The 24,206-nt window shown below is 38.1% G+C and overlaps 2 protein-coding genes across 2 annotated transcripts in view; both read right to left on the bottom strand.

Annotated features, from left to right (window-relative positions):
• Positions 1 to 2,726: 2,726 nt before the first annotated feature.
• On the bottom strand, positions 2,727 to 4,460 carry CCDC201 (coiled-coil domain containing 201). The gene is made up of 3 exons (XM_050331381.1): positions 4,454 to 4,460; positions 3,356 to 3,924; positions 2,727 to 2,813 (listed from the first exon to the last, which is right to left on the bottom strand). The coding sequence occupies exons 1-3, from the start codon at positions 4,458 to 4,460 to the stop codon at positions 2,727 to 2,729; spliced, it is 663 nt and encodes a 220-aa protein (XP_050187338.1).
• An 8,966-nt stretch (positions 4,461 to 13,426) lies between these two features.
• ADCY1 (adenylate cyclase 1) overlaps positions 13,427 to 24,206 on the bottom strand; it is a 154,032-nt gene continuing 143,252 nt past the window's right edge. Inside the window, exon 20 of the mRNA XM_050310435.1 lies at positions 13,427 to 24,074. Coding sequence (XP_050166392.1) covers positions 23,736 to 24,074 — 339 coding nt within the window. The 3' untranslated portion in view covers positions 13,427 to 23,735. The remainder of the gene's footprint in view (positions 24,075 to 24,206) is intronic.

Genomic DNA, 24,206 nt, shown 5'->3' with positions numbered 1-24,206 from the left:
ATCATTCACTAAGATATAATGTAGTACATAGGCCTTGTTGAAAACCTTTAGCTTTCTAACATATAATTAACTATTGATACTGGTGATGTAGAGTAGCAGACACATGTTGGAAAATCCCTGAAGAGCACCTGTTGATTTTATTAATATTTTCTCATGAAATACTATAAGCCATTTTTTGTCATTTGCAAACTCATGAGTACCTAAATTACTCCAAGATTAATGCTATATAATCTTTTGTATTTCTTTGTAATTTTCTAGAGAAGAAATAGCAGTAGTTTCCAAAATCATGAGAGCCCTGAATTTTTTGCATCTAGCTACCTGATACAGCTTCAGAACTTGAAAAGACCAGTTTGAAAAAATCAGACTTGAAAAAATCAGTTCTGTGTTACCATTCAGGGCAATTTTTTTCCTCCACAGAGGAAATTCTCAGAGGTTTTATTGGCACTAGCTAGTTCCATGAAGCTGACAGGTGGCAGCCTTGTTCCCTGGAAAACTTTCACAGCATTTACTGTGTTCTGATTTTTCAGAAGTGTTATATTGCATTTAGCACAAAGCCAAAGACTTATTAGATATTAAGTAGCCATATTCCCTGGATTTCTCTTGCATTTGATATAGCCTGAAGCAGGGCCTGAGGTGGACTTTCCCAACAACTACATCCCTGGCCTCCTACGAGCTACTTGTCCCAGCTGATCTTTCCACTTGGCGTAGCATCATGAAGTGGTGGGGTATGACAGCTGAGTCTGAGTTTTGGCAGAAGATTGATGTCAGGTATCAGATGGGCAAGGAATGGAGCAGTAAAGAGCAGGCATAGAAGACAAAAGATCTCTGTGTCTTATAAGAAAGGAAGCAATTAGAAGCCAAATTGGAGAAGATGTTAGATGGAGATATTTGAAGACCAAGGAATTGAATCAGCAGGAGACTTTGAGAGGTGACTGCGAGAAAGGAAAACAGAAGCAGTATCAGGACTTTCTGAGACTAGGATGAGAAGACTGAAGAAGGAACAACTGGAACTGACTCTCTGGGAAGGAACAAATAAACAAGAGATAGAACTGGGTCATTTGGATTAAGCATTGGGTCATGTAGCCAGACTAATCTCTGCTTGTCCCAGGGGTAGAGGAGGGTTTTACACTAACCTTGCACTTGCCTGATCTTAGTTCAGCCCCTGGCACAAATCATAGATACTGATGAAATGCCTGCAAGCTCAAGGGGAATAGCAGCACATCTGCAACCATGCCTATTTTATCTCAAAAGCAGCTTGGAATCTACACCCGCCAAGAGCTCTCTAGTTGCCAGAGGAAGCTGTGGGGGCCAGACAAGCAGCCTGGGTAACACACATAAACAAATACCAGAACATTAACTAAACATCAAACCAAGTGAGCATGCCTTGGCTGATGACCTGAGGGGCAGCATCACCCCACTGCCTGGCTACACAGAAAGCCAGGCCTGAGGATAAAGCTGTTCTCCTGAGAAACTCTGAAGAATTTCATTTCAGGAAACATTAGCAAAAACATCCCTTTTAAATCCTGAGAATGGTTTAAAGCCACAACTCCACTCTTGCAATTTTGGGCATAATACAGATACTATTGGTCAGCCTGTCTCATAATGTTGCCTTGAGACATACTTCTGCTTCTCTGCCATCTTGAACATGAGATATTACGAGTTACAGTGTGTGGGAAGGAAATGCAGAAGTGTCCCTTGCCTCCATTCTTAACTTACAGTTTCTCCTGAACCAGACCTCTCCTCTTTGGTGTAACTAGGTAATGCCTGGAACAGCTACAAAACCAGTATAGCCAGGAAAGCACACATGCTAGAGCTACACAAGTGCAGAAATATGTGCATGTTTTCTGAATTCCTGCTGCTGGCTCTCCATAGATTACTTAGAAGTGGTAAACTCTGCCTAAAGATTAAATAACAGACAGCAGTAGGAACTAACACAAACATCATGGTTTTTGCATCACTTCTTAACTGATGCTTCAGAAAGATCCTATGAACTAAACTACCATTTTGACAATACAGCTGTCAGGTAATACACCCTTCTTAAATGACATGCAGCAGCTCCAGAGAAAAAACAGAAAACCCATACTCCCACAAAAAAACCCACAAAAGCATTAGGTATCTCCAGTGCAACAGTGATTTGCATTTACAATCCAAGGCTGGGACAAACTCATTTTGAACCAAAACTTCAAAACAGTCTTTAATTAGTAATCTCTAGAGAGTGGCCTCCCTCCTTGGTACCTCTCAGTATTCCCTCTCTCCAGCTAGCAGCAATTACATTCCAGATTGCATCAGCTGTGACTACTCTTTAGATGAGGAGATTCTCCTTTGGCTAACCAGGATTACGCTGTATGTGACCACTAGGACTTCGTTGCTTAAGAAACATCAGCAACCCTAGAAGATTGGAATGCTACAAGAAAATATATGGCCGGCAAGACCTGTGGCAGGATGAAGAATGATTATTATACAAAGTTCTTCTTGCCTTTTTTGTTTCAGGCTTTCAGCCATTATAAATTAAGATTGGCTCTCATGTAGAGGCACTTCTTAATTTGTACCTGATTTCTCCTAGATTTAAGATACAAGAAAAAACAAATCACAAAACAAGAACAACAAAGGAACATTTTGGAAGGAAAGAGGAAGTCTAATAGTCACAATAGTAAAGAGTGTGATTTTTTGGATCTGGTTATTCCCACGAGACGGATGTGACAGCATTAATCCCATAGGTAGCCCAATCAAGCTTCTTCAATTGTCAATTCATGTTTAGTTGCCTCTTCGATGTTTTTAAGTTGACGAAGCAGCCATTCTCTATCTTTCTTTCTCTGTTATAGAAGAGGAAATATTATTTAGTTAACTAATGCATTCAGATGCCCCCTGCTTTCAGAAACAAACAACATACACAGAAGTATTATGACCTAACTGGATTTCAGGTGAAGTTTTCCATTTGTTTTAAGATAAGAAGCTTTTACACTCTCAGAGCTGGTAAGTTTTCTTGAGATTTCAACACAACCATGAACAATAGGTTACAAAAACCAAACCAGAACAGAATTTGATGATTTCGCACGGACAACCTTCAGAATCTAACTCTACTGCCCCCCTATCCTTTCTATGGGCTTTCCACAGGCCATTTGCTAATAATTAAAATTCCAGGCAACAGAGTTCTTGTGCTCCACAATCAAGACCCTCATAAGGTCTATTAATCTAAGCTTTCCCTAGGAAACCCAACGCTAATCAAAAGGACTGCATACAAGATCCCATTTGCAATGTCTAGCATTCTTTATATAAAGAATGGATTAAACAATTTGGATTAAACAAAGAAAGGAGTAGATTATTAGCTATTGCATAACTGAATGAAAGCCTTTACCACAAGAGCTTTAACAGTTTTCTTCTTTCTGGGTTTTGCTATTGGTAGATCTTTAATCCCCGGTATTCCAGTAACAAGCCACGAAGGTCCACTCTTGCGAGTTACTGCAGCCTCCACAGATGCTTTGGTGGTAGCTTGAGTTTCCATGTTTGGGACAACCTGATCACTTGGCTCTTGATTTGATTCATCAGATGCCAACACAGTGGAAAGCCTCCTTCTAGAAAATGCAAGCTGAGTGCTTTGGCTTTTCTCTTTATTTAATTCTTGCGAGTCAAACACTGTTGAAAGCCTTTTAGGGGACGTATGAGGGAAGTAGGCATCAATGCCTACTAATGATACTTGAGACAATGATCTACTTGTATTTGATTTTGGCAATGGAGATCCATAAACTCTCTTACTGGCATCTTGGCCCTTGATTGGGGCCAGATGATTTGTCAGATCTGTAAGATCTGTTTTTGAAAACATCGAGTCCACTGGGGTGCTGTGTTTCACCATTCTCTTTTTCAGAGATCTTTTAACATTCAGAAAAGAATCATCTTCCTCTGACATCTTGAAGTCAGGTTTATTGCCTTAAGAAAATAAGATTGTGTCATTGCTTACACAGAAAGAGATGCAATGCAAAGTGCTTTTTAACAGTAAGCTGCTAAATCAAATCCAAGGCATTCCTAAATTCATGTCTACATTCTGTTTTTACATGGACTTTATCTTTTGTATAGATAAGTGTTCAACGGTTTGGAAAATAGAACATTAGAAGACAGCTGGTCACACATACAACACTTACACCTGTCCCAGTCTTCTGCATGTGAAGCTTCAAGTGTGCTGGAAGTTTTTTCACTAAGCACAACATCATTAAGACAGTGTTTTCTTCTTCAGAGTACACAATTAACGTACTTTTGGGGTTGCAGCTGCTAACACTGTATGTAGGTGAAAACTGTTACATACCAGAGAGATTATCATAGTGTAGCAAAAATTCAGGTCCTCCTAAGAGATGTGCAGAGAATTGCTGGATTCACCCAGCAATTTCTTAGTCCCATGGCTATTTTGTTTCTCTTAATTCCTTAAAGGGGGCTCACAAACGTTCAAGTCTCTCCTACTTACTTGACATTTGGCTTACTTCATCTAAGCTTTGATTCTAAAAGAATATGTTTTGTGCAAGTCTATTTTCAACTGAATTTACAACAAGGCAAGGTTGTTTTTGCTTGTAGCATTTTCCCTGTCCATTTGCAAATCCCCAGCAAAAAGGAACTGAACTTCTTACACCTGGAGAAGCCCAAGATAAAAATATCCAGTTTAAAGTGTATATAAGATAAATATCTCAATTAGATGAGCATTTAAGTACTTACAGCAACTTTTGAACTCTTTGCTTTCATGAGATAATTCAGATATTTCATGAAAGTTGATTGCATGAAGCTTGGCAAGGGGGCAGTATATTTTAAATGCCTGTATTCTAAACTGTATATAGATCAAGGCCTTGGTTGTAGCTGGAGGGTCAAGACAACAGAACTATGATGAAGGGGGGCACAGGAGTGCAGGGAAATATATCTGCTGAAGTAAAAGGCATTAGTTCTCCATTCCTTGTCAGTGTTTTGCCTCAGTGTAGGGGCTAAGTTTTCTAGGAGAGTTTCACGTGCACTTTGTGTTTCTAGGCACAAAGGAGGCAAGAGATAGAATACTGACTCTTCAACACAGCAGAAATCAGCTGGTTTATGTTTTGTTTTGCTTTTTTTTTGTTTGTTTGGTTTGGTTTTTCTTTTCTCCTTAGAAAGAGGAATAATCACTTTTATTTGGATATCCATTTCTCCTCTCACTTCTTAGCAGTGCTATCTTATGTGACATATTATAAGCAGCACTCAACCTACAGACACTGCCTTTTTCCTTTTCTGTTTATACAGATTGACTTCCCTTAGTCTTTATCATAGAAGCTTACTGGCAGTAAGCTTACGTGATTAAGCTTAAAGAGGGAATAAGAAGGAGTTTGCAGCCCCCACCCCTCCCCCAAGCTATACATTTTGATGTTTTTCCCTTAATTTTTAAAGTTTAGATGGTCACTTTAAAAGTATTTTTTACTTAAATTAGTTTCTAACCAAAGCTTATAAGGATTACCAATGATTTTTTTATTTCACACTTCTCTGTACTTTTGAGAGATACATGTATACAAGCAACAGATTTTTTTCTGCTCTAACACCATTATAGATAAAGAAAAGGAGAAGTCTAAAAACAACAAAGAAAGATAAAATATTTAAGAATGTCAGAGTGTACCACAGAGAATATATTTTGCAGGAAATCTGATAAAATAAAACAGACTTACCAGCTCTACCAGGTTCTGCCCTCTATCTTCCTCTGCTTTTCAAGTGATCTGGTTTCAGCTGCTGCTTCTCTTCTTATAGACCTGCTAGCTACCCATCCTGGTCATCCTAAGTAGCACATTTAGCATTTTTTAGGAGTTTCAGCAGTGCTGCTAAATGAATAAGCTACTGAATAGAAATCTAGAATTAATTAATCATAAGAAAATGGGCTAGCCAAATTATGTACATGCTATGTTTATTTCTATTTAATCTCTGGTGCTTGCTGCCTATTTCAATCAGAAAAATACTCAAGTGGTTAATTGGCTTCACATGGATGCTTAAGGCACCCTGGGGTTCTGTTGCAAGATGGATGTATATTGTTGGAGTATATCTGTTGCCATCCTGATTTTAAGTTCTCACTGCTTTTCTTGTTCAAACAATAAATGGGATATTAATGTAAATCTGCCATGAAAAAGCTCTTCTTTTAGGAAAATAGGTAGTGAGAATAAACTGAAGATTGTTTTACTGCAGTGTGAATTTCACAGTGCTTGCCGCTAACAGCTAATTGGCAGCATTTTATTTTGAAGCATGTGTTTTCAAAATATTAGCTCTTAGATTAGAATTGCATTGGTTTGAAAAAGTATGGTTCAAGAGGACCATAACTTTTATCAACACAAAAGCAGCTGGACTGCATCACCTGTGCTGAATTGCAAGCCAGCTCTGTGGCAGGTGGCAGTAAGCAGCTACCTATCACAATGCTGTAGAGCAAGCACAGGTGTGAGGAAGCATGTGCACAAATATTGGGGTAGTCTCTTTTGACAACACATGACTTGTGGACCTTTAAAATATAAGCTGATTAGACAGACCTAATTTCAGGGCTTTTTGTGGGTGACCTGGGACTGCAGAGTGCATGTAGCGCAGACAGAGGGGCTGATCTCGCAGGGATTTGAACTTGTGGTTCCAGGGAGTCTGGGCATTTCAAACTTAATCACAAACCACCCTCTCTTGCCACATTAATAGTTGCACTATGAATAGACAATTGGAGCTACCAGTTCAATATTTAGGAATAACAGTCTGTCAGTATATGGGGAAAGTTGCTAGGTTTAAATTATGCGCCCCTAAGGAACTGAAAGAGAGCTTGAGAAATGGAGGCACCTTACAATCACATGGATTGCACGAGTAAACATCTTGGAAATAAATAGTCTGTCCAGCTATTTATTTCCTAAACTCCCAGGGGAGGTTCCTACAGGAATATTTTGAGAACTAAACAAAAACTATTTTGAGATACTTGTGGCTGGACAAAAAAAAAAAGTTCTCAGTCCTTTATAAACATAGACCAACCTTTACCTCTTTTTGAATATTTGTAGTCAGTTTTCAAACCTTGTGGCTTGCTGAGCAAACCCACCAGGTCAGCCATACTGTGCCTTGCGGAGCTCAGTTCCTTATATAGTACAGAGAGTGATGTCTTGACATGGTGTCACAATGTTTGTGCTGTCCTGATGCATCGCTGGGACATAATATCACCTCTCCCAGGAAGGCAGTGACACAAGCAACACCAAGCAGTATGCATGATAAGCTTTCTGAGGGGGCTGAGCAAAATTGACATCATTTCAGTGGACCCCTTCAAAAACTCCTGGCCTTGGCTTCCAGCTGCTGCTTTGCCCTCCTTGGGCATGAACATGAAACACCCAAGCTCTGACATGAGTGACACCTTGAAGGCTTCTTGCATCTTTCAAAGAATGACACATACTGTATCCTGCACTCACATTTATCTATTATGAATCATTCCTTTACTAAATTCACATTCCTTGGTATGTCCATCTTCATCCTCAGCATTGTCTACTTGATATTTTGAAAGAATAACTCTACAGGTTTATCAAGCCTATTGGTCAATATTTACACACGTTACTCTCATTTGTTATATGATGCAAGACAACACTCAATTCTAGCAATATTATTATGTACCTCCACATATATTATATCAAACATCCCATGGCTTTATGTTTCTGCCCTGAAAGATTCTTTTGTTGATCTAATTTTAGGAGATAATTTCATCTCCTTTCTAAATTTGCTTCAAAAATACAAAGCCTACATAGGAAACGATTTAAATATTTTTACTGAATTCCCTTGGAAAAATATTAATTCTTAATATTTTTACTTCCAAAACCAACAAAAGTGGGGAATATAACAACAGCACAGTCTTTTGTTCAAATTTCATCCCTTTCATTCCAGTTCAAGTGCATGAATTCAGAGACATGGGAGTTTGAGGAGACTTCATCTGGAACAGGGCAAAACTGGAATTATTTTTCAGTTTACCAAGGAATAACATACATAGAGGGACAAAAATGGATACCTTTCCCCTTTTGTATTCTGGTCTATTCTAAGAGACTGTGATTATTCATTTGCTGCCCTTTTCATTTCTTCATTTCCAACTCTGATGATGGCACCAAACAGTTCTCCTGAAGGGAACTTGGATGCTGAACCAACCCTTGGCTCATATGCTTCTCTAACATAATTTATTGAACTGGATATGTAATTCTAGTTCATGAAGTCACAAATCTTGCCATTAGAAGCTGTGTGCAGTCTTTCCTGGGCAGAACAGTTTCAGGTCCTCTCCCTGCTCTTGCAACTTCTCTGATGTTTTTAGGTGTAGAGAGGAATTCCACAAAGCACATAATAAGTAGGGGCTGGTAAGTAGAGCTCAACACTCTACTCTGTCTGATGACCCATGGTGGGATGAGTTGTTTGAAGCACTAGAAGGAAGAAGGAAGAGCCAGAGGAAGCATATAAATGGTGGTGGGGAGTAAAAGGGGAGTTAAAAATAGAACAAAAATTTAAGAGAGGTATAAGGGTGAAAATGCTTTCCTAAATTTAAAATCATGTAGAAAGAATAAATTAAAATAAATGTTAAAGGAATGAGAAGGACAAAGGAAAAAGGAAAAAGAAAGGAAATTAAATTGTTTCCTAAAAGATTTAGAGGGCTTCGGCCTCATCATGAACTAACCTTTGCAGAATAGTGCCTCACTTGGCATGGAAAGCATTATGGTACAAGAGGGCAAAAGGAGAAGAGATTCTGTCCTAGTAAGCTCCTTTGGCAACTGCAGACATTGAAATGGAAACAGTCCAACATTCCCTGTGGATTTAACCTCTTCAGGTACAGAAAGTTGCATAGATGAAGCCAATGGAACTTTTCAAAAGCACCTTAGTACTTTTTCCACTTATTCCAGTAAGAATTACATGTCTAGGCTCTACTGAGAATCCTGAGTTTTGTGATAGGGTAAACAATGGAGACAGGTATTTTATATATGTGTTTTGAAGACACTTTAGAATAGAATAGAATAGAACAGAACAGAACAGACTAGACTAGACTATTTAAGTTGGAAGGGACCTTCAATGGTCATCCAGTCCAGCTGCCTGACCACTTCAGGCCTGGCCAAAAGTTAAAAGATGTGATTAAGGACATTGTCCAAATGACTCTTAAATGCTGACAGGCACAGGAACCACTCCTCTAGGAAGCTTGTTCTAGAGTTTGACCACCCTCTTGGTAAAGAAATGCTTCCTAATTTCTAGTCTAAACCTCCCCTGATGAACATGGCTTTGAGCCATTCCCACACATTCTGGCACTGACTACCATAGAAAAGAGATCAACATCCCTCTCTCCCCTTCCTGTGCTCAGGAAGCTGTAGGGAGCAGTGAGGTCACCCCTCAGCCTCCTTGTCTCTAAACTAGACAAACCCAGTGTCCTCAGCTGCTCCTCAGAGGACATGCCTTCCAGTCTTTTCACCAGCAAAACCTTTACTGAAATCTTCACTGAAACCTTCAGGACTATATGAATCCTCTGTAGACTGTTAAACAAACTTTTCAGAGCCTGAAAAGCATTATGTACATTTATGATCTTGCTCTCCAGCAACTTTAAAGATTTTGCCTTTTGGGTGACTTTCTTCACATTTGGTAGAATTCTGCTGAACTAAGATCACTGAAGAAAAATATGGCATTATTTATGGTAGTAGTGTGGAAGTGGTACCTTTGCAACTGTGGGAACATCCCATCTTTCATTGTGAAAATGAGACCTTTTTCTGGCTAGACCAATGCCTTTGTCCACTGTGTCCAGGAACAGACCTATGTGTGGCATAATTTTCCCTCCAGTCTGGTAATTGGAGCACTTCATAAGCACCCTGAGAGGAAGGCTTTAGGGAATCCTGGGTAAATAGTTTAGACATTTCATAACCTATCAGAAAAAAATGTCTCTGAACTAGCAATACACTGAGTCATGATGTGTGCTTCAGGTTATATATTTCTACAGGTTTTGGGTATGACTGCTATGACCTGGCCTGTCCCAGCGGACAACAAATCTGATTTTGTGCACTCAAAGCCACAGTCTTGAAACACTTAGTGGGTTTCATTGCTGCTCATAAAGTCAAACCCTTATTTAAATGTCTAAATCAGTTTCTATATGATTAATTTCAGTAAGAGCCTGAGGAACAATGAGATGTGGCTCTTTGTCTCTGAACCATTTAAAAGAGTCTTAAATGCTTTTAATTTGGCTGTTAATGTTATAAATTTTTCACCAAGGTCCACCTATTGCAGGGAATTCAAAATAGTATTCTAACAGCCAATTTTTTTTTCTGCTTTAATGCAACATTAGGACTGAGCAAACAAAAGCCTTAAGAAGCACACCTTTACCCCTTATAGACAAGTTCAGTGCCATGTCCTCCCTCAGTTTGTACCAGCTTTGCCTTCAGAGGCAGTGCTTGGTGTCTATGTGAAAGGAGGATTAGTTTGTATGTATTTAAAGATGCTACTATATGAAGATAAATTATAAAACCTTAAGGCATTAAAAATTGTTGCCTCTCTTGGTTAAACAAGGTTATCGTATGTAGTCAGTCTAAAACCATTGAGGGAGATTTCAAATTGATAAAATTTTTTTTTTTATACAGAAGTCTAGAGGATCAATATTTTACTTCAAAAAGTCTAACTCCCTCACTAGTAAGAAGCCAGGTACTCTTTAATAGCGGTAGAGGTCACTGACCTTGATAAAATCAATGTGTTACCATCTGCCTTTGTAATTACGTCAATGACTCCTCTTCATTATATGCTTATCCATTTCAGTCTCATCAGAGTGCCACAATGTGCCCTGTCTGCATGTTGTTTGTTCACTAGTTGGTGTCCTATACACTTTCTACGTGTTTCTACACCCCAGAAGTCAATCTGAGTTAATGTTAAACTGGGACCTTTCCTCAGTAACTTGCTGTGTCTTTTCTGATATGACTGCTCCTTTCTAATTATGTTGGCAGTGCTGCTAAGGAGCACATAACAGTATTGCCAAAGTTCAATAAACATACAGAGTAACTATAGAGTTCAGGGGAAAACAGTCGGTGCTGCTTTCATGACCTTTGGCAACAGTATGAGCACAGTTTGGCCAATGGCAAACAAATGTCTAACTTCAAATCTCTTAGCGACCAGAAAATGATGGATTTGTTTTACTTTATTTCATCTAATAATAAACTAAAAATGCTGTGTTTGTGCAGTGCAGTAGTGTGGCCAGACTGAGTGTAGTCCTGAGCAGGAGGCAAGGCCAGGTGAGTATCAATGGCTCTTTCTTATTGCAGTAGAATTGTGCAGATGAATCCCCAGGTGGTCTGAGATGAGGGAAAGCTAATGAATTCATCAGAGTCCCACCAACTTAGTGAAGCAGAGCATTTCTGGAAGGGAAGATCATCTGCTTCATCTGTGATGGTGTAGTAGTTGATATGTTACATTGCCTCTGTGAAAGCCATCATTGCCATCTTCAGATTATGCCTTGTATATTCAATGTAAATATTCATGGTAATAATGACTACTACATCACTTTCTAGCTCTTTCTACTTCTTCACTGCTAGCTCTCTATGGCTGAATCTAATAACAGCCAACTCATGTCTGGTTATAAATATAGGAACAACATAAGCCTGGGAGGCTTATATTAATATAATATTAAAACACAGTTTCTCTTCTCTGAGCTTTGAGCCTGGAAAACTACACTGAAACTGATAGCAGAAATAATCTGTGCAGGACTGGATGTTTAGGATCAGATCAGGATTCCTATGAAGCCTGACTATACCCCAAGATATCCATCCTTAAATGATCTCTTCACAGTTCAGTGGGTTTAATGAGAGCTAAAACTGTCACAAACAATTTCTCCTATGTGGCTCACTTTACAGCTAAGACTTTCTCTTTTTTTTTTTCATCAGAATAGTATAAACAAGAATATGGTCCATGACTGACACCTGTATAATTTTTTCCTTCCATTGAACATCATGTTCTGCCAGCAGAAACAGGGCATTAGGTGACCCTTTGCTCTAGGGAATGGCTGCAAAACTGGAAGACTTTGACATAGATACAATGGCAATGCACCAACATACACAATAGGGGATGTACACAATGTTCTCATTTTCTATGCTTCCCTTCTGCCTGTTTCAAATCAACACTATCATCTGGTAATACTTCTGGACAAGAACTCCAGTTTCAGTCCTGGGTTTATGCTATAGAATTGTAGTCTTTCTGGAATTCCTCAAGTCCAGAAGTGCTACCAGAGGATATAAGCAATCTAGTGCTGATACTGCCTCATTCTTTAAGAAAAACAGATTTTCATACTGTTTCTGAAGTGATTCAGCTATGTAATGGAGCATGGCAGAAATATGTTTCCAAGTAATGACCTAACCCATTAATCCAGAACGTACGCGATTTTGTTAACGTGTATGTGAGTGTATGTATTTTAAACACAAGTATAAATAGCTCTGTGTGTATTTATGTACATAAAATCCCCCAAAACAACACTGAAAGTAGTATTAAGGGAAGCCTTAAAGTATCAATGTGGCAGAACAGCTCCAATGAAAGATGAAGGCCAGATTTTCAGTTTATGTCCTTTTGACTTCAGCAGTTATTCTGATTGACACTTATGAAGATTTGGCATGCTGTCTTTCAGAGGGGAAAGACCAACAGAAAAATGGCTAAATAAGACCTCAAACACTTCTCACTGGTGCAAGGGCAAACCAAGAACATTTCCATCACACTCTCTGTCAACACAATAATTCTGTACGAATTATCTACACTGCAAGAAGAACAGCTGAGAAGACTTTTTCTAGCATTTAGAATAAAACCCCCATATTTGCATAGACAGGAATGAGGCACTTGAGCACCTCTGCTTCTGCTCTGAGCTGGCCAGATAGGAGTCTGCTGTAATTTGGAAGTTAATTTGAATTACTCAAGCTTAGTGAGTCTCTTGCAAGGCGCGTTACCTGATACAACTTTATCAGTTTTCAAATCAAGTTTAAGTTAACCTACACATTTTTGCACTCAGGTTGGCTGTGTGTCTTGCACAATATAAACTGCCTACAAAATCTACACTTGGCCCAAGCTGACCAATATTTTCTGTCTTGTGAAAAGCAAGAGATGAGCTTCCCCTCCCCGTCTTCTGATGAATGGGGCTGGTATTTTGCCAGTTATTGCACGTTTACTTTCCTCTGCTTGTGCAATGAATGGCACACTTGGCTCAAGCTGGCTTCCACTGTGGTCAATGCAGAAGTCAACAGGACTCAAAAGGGAGTTGAATTGTTCCCATGAGATTATTTAGTTCACAGTAATTCTGAAAGCAAAATTAGAGGATTTCTAGAGGCATGTTCTTAGTCTGAAAACTGAGAAGCTGCAGCGGGACCCTCTGAAAGACAGCACCACTCCTGCCCTCCCATCCCCCACAGAAAGCCAAACCAAAATCAAAACAATAATCTCAAAAAGCTGTTTATTCAAGCAAATTTTTTCCTTTATTTTAATTAGATTCCAGAAATTATAATAGTGCAAACACTCAGTATAAAAGTTGCAATAAGAAATTTACATTCACATTTAACATTTCAGTCCATTCACTTTTTAACATAAAAATAGGACAAATATTCAATTGCTCTTCTCAATTTAACAATCCTGAAAAAGCCTGGAAGATACTCTACAGTATTCTATTTACATAAAAATAGACCCGTATTATTAATGCAAATCAATCATTAGAAGTTACCCAGTGTTAAGTTATTGTATTGTACTCTGTATATACATACATATATAGTGTATAGCTATAAAGATAAAAAGGTTATTTATAGGTTCAGTGGGCTATAATAGTTGGAATAATGACATCTTGACTTACTAGTTCATTCCTTAGAGTTAGGACTATTCATTTTACCTATGTAGATGCTTCTTTTGTGATACAGTGGATCTCCTCCTGGTCCCCTTGAAGTCACTGTAACACCCTATCTGACACCAGTAGGGGAGGAATAGTCACTAGAATAAGGCCTAATCTAATAATTCAATAATCACTGATGCTAATATTTTCATTATTTTTACTGGGCTGTAAAGAGGAATAAAAATTCTACTGAAACCTTTAATGCCAATTAAATAGAGAGAATAATACATTTGGTTTTCCCTTTGAGGAATGGAATATCTCTACTGGATGCAAATAATGCTTTTTCCACAAAGCCCAAGCAAATATTCAAGTTAGTTCAGAAGCAACGCAGAATTTGCTGCAAACATCTGCAGGTTAAGCAGCTGATAAGATTCTACTTCTTTCATTTCAACCAGCTTTGTAATACTCCAAGACAGTATCTTTCCTCGCTCTAAGATTTCAATAGAGAGTGGCATCCAGGCACAGACAACATAACTGCTCTTGAAATAGGTTTGCAACTAATATAGGTTTGCACCTATAGGTTTGCACAGGTTTGGTAAACTGCTAGGGAACATGAATTAGGCTGCCCCCCTCTTGCTTATCTATGCCTCTTCTTTGGGACAGAGATGCTGCTCTGCCTGCTGCTGGCAGGTTGAAGCCTCACTGCCCAGCTTGCTGCCAGCTGCTGGCACCTGCATTCCCGCCACTTGTGCTTTCAGGGTTGCTGTCACATGTACTGCTTCCTACCCAGATTATGTCAAAGCTATTTCTTTTCCCCTAAACATCTATTATATGAAAAAGTCTACTTTTTAAAAATATATTTTCTTTTTGAAAATGAACTTTGACAGCCATGTGGTGGAGGACCTATACAAGGAGATGGTAAAGCAGGCCTGAGTGGACAGTAAACACCTACACAAATATATGATGGCACAGTGAAGATGAGTTAAGGGTAGAAGGGGCACCAATCTCTCAAGAAGCTGCAGGTCACATTTTTACATCTAAAGACTTATGTGGTGTTAAGAGGCAGGTAGGTGTGCCCAGCTCCTTCTGCTCTTAGTGCTATGGTATTTATTGCGTTTAAATATATATAAGGTGCTAAAAATTATGGATAAGCCTACAATGTAGTCTGTCATCATGTGTAGGCAGGCTAATTTTGATTGCAGAATACATGCTTCATGTGGTCTTTTGCTTCCTACCTTAGGCTGCTGAACATTAATTATAAAACACTTTTAAATCTTTTAAATTAACAGATTGGAAAAATATTTAACATCTCATTTCCAAGCAGAATGTATAATGATATACCAGAAGGGCAGAAATTAACCTCCGGAGAGCAAGAATTCAAGAGCTTACCAGCACGATAAAATCCAGACAGATGTCAGTTGTGACACAAGTTTTAGCCACAGGGATTTTAAGCAATGGGTCAAATTTGGCTGAATCTGCTAGAAACTCTGAAATGTATGTATTACTACTGTTTTGCACCATTATCCACATTCCATGTACAAAGGAATAGCTTGCACACAGACAAGTATATTATGGAAAAAGAATCTCCAAGAAGAGGTTTTTAACCTCTGTGAGCATTTCACTGAAAATAATATCATTGCTCTAAGATTCTCTGTATTAAGTTATTTATGCTAGAAATGGTAACTGTTCTTGGATTCTGGTTTTTAAAACAGTAACTCTAAAAGCATTGCTGTCATTCTTCTTGTAACATTTTTCAAAGCTACCTCCATGTAATGACCTGCTGCTTGAATGTAGAAAACAAACTCATCATTTGGTTAGTCCAAATGCAATCACTTTGCTTATTGTTTTTTCCTGATTGAACCCCACTAATGTTACAATAAAAAAGTAGGAAATCCAAGCAAAGAAGGATTTCTACTGTAGCGATTAAAAATATAATTATCATGAAGCAATTTTGTGAGGCCACAGGTAATTAATATTCATCTACATTTCATTGAAAATTGATATATTGCCCAAATGGCATTTGAAGTCTAAGAACACAAAACCTTTGCACCTGTGTGCACTAAAGAGCAAAAGACATGAGAAATCGCCTAAGTAAATTGGATGTGCCAGCTGAAATTTTTCATAACTGATGCCAGTATTGACAGGTCTAGGATTAAATCAGAAGGTCAGGCACTTGAAAGTAAGACACGATAGTGCACATAACCACAGTACTTAAAGCCCACTTTAGCCCACAACAAGAACTGTTAGCTGTTTTACTACCAGCAGGCTAACCTACATCTAGCAAATGTGACAGTGCAGTTACAAGCTGTGGGTAAGTGTCCTGGATGCTTTTAGTCAACATGTTGCAATATAAGCCTGTTCTAAAGAGCAGGGCAGCCAAGTTTTTCAAAGGAGCTCCAAACTATCTGGACAGATTTTCTACACAAGTGGGCTCACTGTGTTTGCTGAGCTTTCTAGGAAATCTATCCTTCTTTAGCTTGGACCCACATGTATACCTGTGTATGGGTACCCTCCACAAATAATTGGAGCACTCCTTGCATCCACACAGCTGTATTCATAGTAAACCAAAGTAGGAAAGGAATTAGAAAAAAAGCTTCACAGTGATGCAACACTGTTTCTTCCTTCAGTTTTATGCAGGTCTGACATGTCTGATGCCACTGAAGGCATAAAAAGGGGATCCTAATGTGAAGAAACAGATCCTCCAGCATGCAGTAAGGCACAAGCAAAACCAAGTCCTTTCAGCACATATGTTATGTACGTTAACCAATACTAATTCAAATTTCAAAGTGCTTTCTCATGATCAGAAAATAGGCATTAAAGGTGACAACCCCAAGCTATATCTAATTATTCCTTCTGAAATTCTGAAAGTAGTTCACCAAGAGATCTTGGACACTCTTGTAAATGTGAACTGACACAAAAGCTTGGAAATGGAACTGGCCATGCAGTTAAATACAATGCTTATTTTTGTTTTACTATGAATCCTGTTGAGTACTCTGCTAGCTCAGATACTCCAGACCTATTCCATGTTTTACCACTGACTTCCAAAGGACTAATGGCCTTTCAAATTTTTCTTTCAGCAACTGCTATCTCACAGGTTTCTTTTTTTGTTATTTTCTACTCTTGCTAACTTTGTCCTTCTTTTTTTATTTCTTTCCTTGTTTTTGTCCTTGCACCAATCAGACTGTAAGTCACATCCAGGCCACCTAAGCAGTGTGGTACTTTTAAAGAGTAATTAAAGAGCAACAGCAGCCCCTCCGTTTATACTTTTTATACTTTTCATACTTTTAATATTTATTTACATTAATGTATTTTAGATTTGGCTGAAAACTCAGTGAGAGGTGGGACTAAAAGGATCAAAGAGCTAAAAATAGCCTACACAGAGTTCTGGAAAAAGCCAATCATAAACAGGGTTGGGGTAGAGAAGCAGTGTCCAGATTGTCATTATTCACAACAATTATGCTACACTGAAATGTAAAACCCACTGAATTTGAGAGAAGTTAGTTTATGACTGTTAGTACTGTAATGAAGCCAATCATCAGTACAAGGTAGTGATTCTTGTATGCAGGCAACAGGGATATATTGTATGAATATGCATCTTAATTCAGGATGGCAAAAGTACTTGCAGAAGCTGTACTGCTTAATTAACCCTACAATCACCTGATTAAACAAACAAATTAACAGATTTCTGAGTCCTATTATAAAACTAGCTCAAATTGTAAAATACAAGAAGTCCTTATCCAAAGCAGAAAGTATTCATACTCCATGCTCTTTCTCCTTTGCCACCAGAATCAGTGTTATGCTCCTCCAACAATCCTCCTTTATAATACAGCAATTATATAAGTAATTTGAGAAGTAATCCTGAGCTGTAGTGACATGGATGTGACAAATTTAAAAACGAGGCATGCAAAATACCTCCAGAATTTGAAGTTTTGTTTAGCAGCATTATGGAAAAAAATCAGATAGAGGACTGGATACTGATTTCTTATTTCTATGTCACTAGCTGACATGGGCCTCAAGCTGAGGGTTAGGCTGTGATGCCTAAGGGAGGCATCACTGTAAGGATGGCATCAGCACAGAATACAGATGACTCAAAGCCAGATAAATTCAATGAATCCTAATAGATTAGTTAAATACTTTCTGCTTAGCAATAGAAACTATCTGGAAAATGAGTAAAAAAGCTAACAAAAATAAGGCAACAAAATTAATTTATATATATAAAAAATATACATACATATATATATGTATGTATCCAGGAAAACAACGTATTTGCATGATGTACTTTTCACATACAATAACTTATTACCACATTAGAAGAATACTCTGGGTAACATCAATGGGCCAAATTCACCTCCCTTACCTTCCATAGTGTTGCACCTGCATACAGCAAGGACAGATTTGACACTTGGTCCTTCATGATGAAAATACTACATCAAATGCAGTATCAGACAATACCCATTGAATGTCAGATATTACACCATTATGAACTAGAATATCTGTTTGCTTTTTATATTACAGTAAGTAGTTTATTGCTTCTAGTGACCAGAAGGTACCTTATGAAGACATCTTAGATGTTGATAACACTTTTCATATACTGTTTTGTGGACCTTGGAACACTGAGGTTGGCAGATCGCAATCATTAAGTTATTTTTCTTCTTTATTTGCTGTTTGCATTTTGATTTGCTGAATGCACATGCAACTAGTGGATTAACTGTGCCAGAAGTGATATGTTAAAAACATTTAGGAAAATTTACTGGTTCGTTTTGTTTTACTGAATCAGGCATGAATGGCATGCAGTAGATTGCAAGGAAAACCAAAAGGACATACATTTTCAAAGGATATATAATCTTCATGCACATGTAAAATGTCTCTTACAAAAGTCATTAATTTTTGTTAAAAGTGTGCCTTTTTGCCTCTTTTTATACAAGTGTACATGCAATTACCTGTCCAAGCTAAAACTATTTACAAAATTTCATAGTACAATACATCTTTTAAAGTGAATAATACATGAAAGGCCTATGTTTTCTGTTGTTTTGTAACACTGTACAAGATTAAAAATAAATAAGGCATTATAATACAGATTTATCACAAATTAAAAAATGTTGATTTTCACTGTAATACAAAACCCTTAACTTGAAAGAACATTATGGCTAAATAGTCCTCCTGCCTGGGCAGAACACATACAGAATCTGGACTTGCTGATGTAAAGAAAATGCACTGTTTCTGCTACAAGCAGGAATCCAATGAAAATGGTTCATGCTACTTACTAATGTGTTCAGACTCCTCAAAGCACTGAAATGGCACAGATTTCCCTTAAAACAGTGACTCCCAAGTACTTTATTTTGCCCTACAGATAAATTACAGGCAAAAGTGTGAAAGAGATTCAGGTGCATGACCTACTCTTGGTTACAGTGTTGTAAAATGTTCAGTTCAGTACTGACATGAGACATCATTATAATCCAAAGTAGAACTTGCCCTACAGAAGCTCAATTCCTGACCTTCACAAGCATGCTAAACTCCTGGTGATTGCTGCAGGCCCTGTGGGTACACAAGGGTACAGCCCTGTGGGTACCCTGTGGGTACAGCCCTAACAAGCTGAAGATTTTGTCTCTTGGTCTCACCTAAAGAAAGCAAGGGAGCTTTGTGTTCACATGTGTTTTGGTGAAGATAAGGGTGTGTGACTTGCCCCAGTGGGAAGCAGCTACAAAAATCTAGTGCATTTTACAGGCTGGATAAAATAGCTTTCTAGTCAATGTAAATGGAATACATTTGGAAATATCTAGCCAGTAATTCAATGGAACACCAGCCTGCAATCTCAGCAGAGAATAATAATTAAAAAATCATTTGAAGACAAAGGTACTATAGAAACACTCAGAAAGATCTCTGATACTTATATCCTTATATAAAGAATGAAAGACTTCAATTATTACTATTATCTGAAAGAGAAAACGTGCAAACTATTGTGAAATATTGTGCTTGCTGTTGACAGACACTGACATGCCAAAATGGCATCACTTTGTTTTAGGGCTTATATCTGTTAATTGTTTCAAGATAACTGCTGCACAAAACAGTGAACATAAGTACAGGAGACAGGTGGACGTTCTGCCCACAGTGCAACAAGTTACTATCCTCAGATAAATGTAAGGGACTTTTAGTTGCGAGGATGCAGAGCTGACTCCTTGATGGGGCTACAGCAAGGTCAGCCAGGCAAAAGTTAAGTGCTTGACCAGAAAATTAATGTATGCAAGATAAGAAATACAACTTTATGCAGTAAGGTGGACACAATACAAATTCCACATACCATCTTAGGTCAATTGCCAATAAAAATTTGATTACAAGCTTATCTAATTTGGCAGAAAATGTGCATTTGTAGAGTTTTTGGAAATATTACTTCCATATATATTTCCCCCTCTTTCCACATATGAAACCTACGGACATGTCAAAGAATGCAGAAGAGCAGAGAAATTATGTACGTTATTTAAAGTTGTCACACAAGAGCTGGGGTTAAACAAATTTACACAGAAGAGGAAAATGGGGAAAATTATATGAATAGGGAGGGAAAGCATAAAGGTAAAAGCACAGCTGCAACATATCATGATTTCAATGGGCATTTAGCTTTCCCTGTTGAAATGGCTGCTGAATACTGCCTGTCATTTTCACATGATTTTTTACTAATTTGTGCCTTGGCTGAACTTTTTTCATGACTTTGTACTACTCAGTCAAGGACTACATAGTAATATATAGTTTTCCTCACAGTACAACCAGCAACAACAACCATAACAAAAATATGAAATACATTAATGATAGGATAATTATATTAATGATGATGAACCTAATGAGAATAGTGTTAGCTTGGCCTATTGGAAGTGCCCCTGCCTATGGCAGTGGAATTGGAATTAAATGGTCTTTAAGGACCCTTCCAACTCAAACCATTTCATGATTCTATGACTCAAAAGTCTGGAAACTGACTCCAAATACACCATAATTGATGCTGTAAGATCGCATACGTGCATTAGCTTGCCTGCACTACCAAGAAGCCATCCTGGTCCACTCAACCTGCTCTGAGAGGCACAAACCTCCTGCAAAAGTGCCCAATGAGAAGCTGATGATGGACTGTTCCTGTCTGGTCCTTTCCATTCGACGTGGAAAATGCTCTTACAAAAGTCACATGCCTCATTTGGCTGTTGGAAAGGAGGGTCTGGTTTAGAAAATCTTCAGACCTTTTCTACTAACACCTGCTTATATTTCAAAATAAATAATCCAAATTTACCTTGCTACCTGATCTCCCAGTGACATTAGCAGGCTGGGAATGGGTCTGTGAATGTGAACAGTCACAAAAATATTAGCAGAGGGGACAATCTGTTTCTGCTCACTGACCATTCAGTGATCAAAGAAGCAATGGCAAGATGCCTATATCTTGGGCCTAATAAAAAGCATAACAAATAAATAATTTCATTACAAACTTTTGGGTCAGTCAATGAGTGTATCTGTTTGATGTGTTCATGTACTAACAGATCTGCTGCTAAAATCTGAAGATTCTTTTATTCTATTATTATCACTGAAATTATACCACATTCACTGATTCAAAAATTGTGTAGCATGGAATCTTTAAGAGTGGAACTGAGTGATTAATGCTATTGCACATAATGCTTTCTGACTTGGTTAAATATTTAACTTAACTGCATGATAATTTAGTTCTTAAAAACTAATTTGACAACACAAATATGCAGTGTGATTTACACGAATACCACTTATTCAGTTTAATTATGTAAATATTTGTTCTTTTGTATCTGCATTCTCTACATGTATTTATTTAAATGGCTTTGGATGCCTCAAAACCGGAAACAAATTATTCTAGAAAATAACTGTGAACTGGATAGTGATTAGGGAGATAAAGAAATCTTTCTACAGATCAACCAGGATGCAGACACCCTGTACAGTACAGTTAAGAAGCAGTTCTCAGGTTTTTATAGTCACTGTAATCACAACACTAACTTTCCTGGCTTTGCATGAAGCACCTTGCTGACAGGGTACATAAAAATTAATTTAAAACCCTGCTGAAAACCACTGGAGTCCCACAGTAGCCTGATGTGGCTACATGAAGAACAGGAATTCCTGTAACATTTCTAAAACTATTTGCATCTGCTGACACAGTATTTGTCCATATACTTTTGACACAAACAGTGACTGTTCCAAAGCAAAAGCTTATTGCAGAAGAATCACTCAGAATCTTCTTTCCACTGAAACGTGTAATAAAATTGGCCCTCTAAAGGGAAATGCGACATCTATACACAAGTTTTCTATTGTACAATCTGGACAAATTCTGTAGTCTAGAGTGGGGTTTTTCATTTTGTTGGTCGTGGTGGTGGTTTTTGGTCTTCACATTTTGGCAGGGGAAATGGGGATTTTTTTTTTTTTTTTTTTTTTGTTAAAAGGACATTTTGCATTCTTTTAGATGATGTAAAGTTTTGCTTCTCTTTTGGAAAGCAGTGAGGTTAGTTAACCTGTGAATCCCCATCAGGACAGTATGGCACCTGTCTATAGAGTACATGTCACTCAGTAGCATGACCTCCAACTTCCCCCACCTCGAGTACAGAGATGCACTCCACATTTCATATCCAAGTCAGCATTTCAAGATGAAACCATGAACAAAAGGATGTGGGCTGCATTAAAGAAAAAAGCAGTCAAAATATGTTCCCTTTTATGCAGATTAAGAGCAGGCCTCACTCTCCTGGCACCCTTACCCATGCTCCTTATTTGGGCAAAGTTTGACTGCTTGTTTCCCAGAATTATAGCTTTCTATAATTGTACAACTTTGAAGAGTGAGCCTGGATAGAACCAAGATATAATAAAACTGTGGCATAAATTTAAAAATCAGTTAAGATGTAAAATTATGTTGGCAAACATACAAATGTCACAAAACTAGCAACAGCATTTTTGGCACCAGTACAGGACTATTCTTTGAGCTGTTTAGAAAGGTAAAGCTAATCCTGGAACTGAGCCAGACCTGTGCTCTTTCTAAAAGCCTGAAATAATACCATCCTTCTGCTCCTCAATAAAATCAGCATTATACATAAAGGAATGTTTCTATATTGCATAAGCATATTGCTGTGCTTGCAGGGTGGCTCCTCTGTCTTGCACAGAGTCAAATGACCTACAAAGAGGCAGTAACTTCTAAACTCTACCACCCTTTTTTTTTTTTTTAATGGAAAGAATATATATTGTTCTTCTGCCTAAACTTTAAGCTGTGTGGTTTACCTACTTCATATCCTAGTGTTATGCTTTGATCAGAATTTTTTGAAGCATGCAAGGAGAACATAGAGTTTAGTAATAAGCTGAATCCAGCCTTCATTAACCTGCCATTGACAGCACAATAAACACTGTTCTCATTGCTTTAACTCATGCACTGGGAGCACAGTTTCTCTAACTCTTGCCGTAGCCCTGAAGAGTCTTCAGGTGCCCCATATTCCACAGTGAAATGATGCTTTCCTAATCCCAGGCCCAACAATGCTGGCTATGACAGAAAGAAATCTCTTTACTATGTCATTGCAGGTGGATGTGTAAATAAATACACATTTTTTGTTTATCTCTATAAATCTCTATTAAGTCTACTCCGAACTGTTTGTATATGTGCATATATAGATTAAAACATATATATACACACACACATAAATAATTGCTTGCACATATATCTAATTTTTTTCAACTACCCTTTAAAAATGCCACGAAAATATTCCTCATTTCCAGAAAATCTCATTTTGACTTTTCCTAACAGAATTGCTAGCCCTTATATGTTCCATCCCAAGAGTTTGTTACAGAGTCCCCAAGTTCTCTTTGGTTGGGTTGTAGTGGTCCTTGGTTAATGCCATGGCCTATGACCTCTGACCTCTTGGTAAAAATTCAGTCAACCATTGCTCTCCAAGTTCACTGCAGATGGCACAACCAAATCTCCTTTGTTCTATGCCTCCTTCACAGCTGGCACAGAAGGAAGATAATGCAGTGTTTGATTTGTGTGAGTGGCAGACGCTTGACCTGCTCCAAGCCCAGGTTTTGCAGTAAAGCTAGCAGCTGAGGACACCGATGGACAGCTGGTGCCTAGTTTTGTTTGGATGTTTGCCCTCCCATAAGGGTACATTTTCCGCTCTAAGTTTAAAGACCGTGTTTGGGAATTATTTCCATCAGCCTTTCCTTCCAGGAAGTAGGTCAACATTTCGCCTTTTCCCTTTACACTGACTTTACCCCTGCACACAAATTCATAACTGCACCTTTTTAATATCCGCTGAACTTCTTCTGTCACCTGAAGACAGAAAGAAAAAACCAACTATTACTTTTTTCTGTTCACGTAACTTCTCACCCCTCTCCATTTTACTTTTCTGTCATGAAATATGCATAAGCACAATGGACGAACACCTACAGCTGCTCTCAGGCT

The sequence above is a fragment of the Myiozetetes cayanensis genome, unplaced genomic scaffold (assembly GCF_022539395.1).
Source record: "Myiozetetes cayanensis isolate MyiCay16 unplaced genomic scaffold, myiCay2020 scf1, whole genome shotgun sequence".
In the NCBI taxonomy this organism is placed as follows: Eukaryota; Metazoa; Chordata; class Aves; order Passeriformes; family Tyrannidae; genus Myiozetetes; species Myiozetetes cayanensis.
The sequence above is the reverse complement of the archived record's forward strand: the minus strand, read 5'-3'. Positions and strand labels throughout refer to the sequence as shown.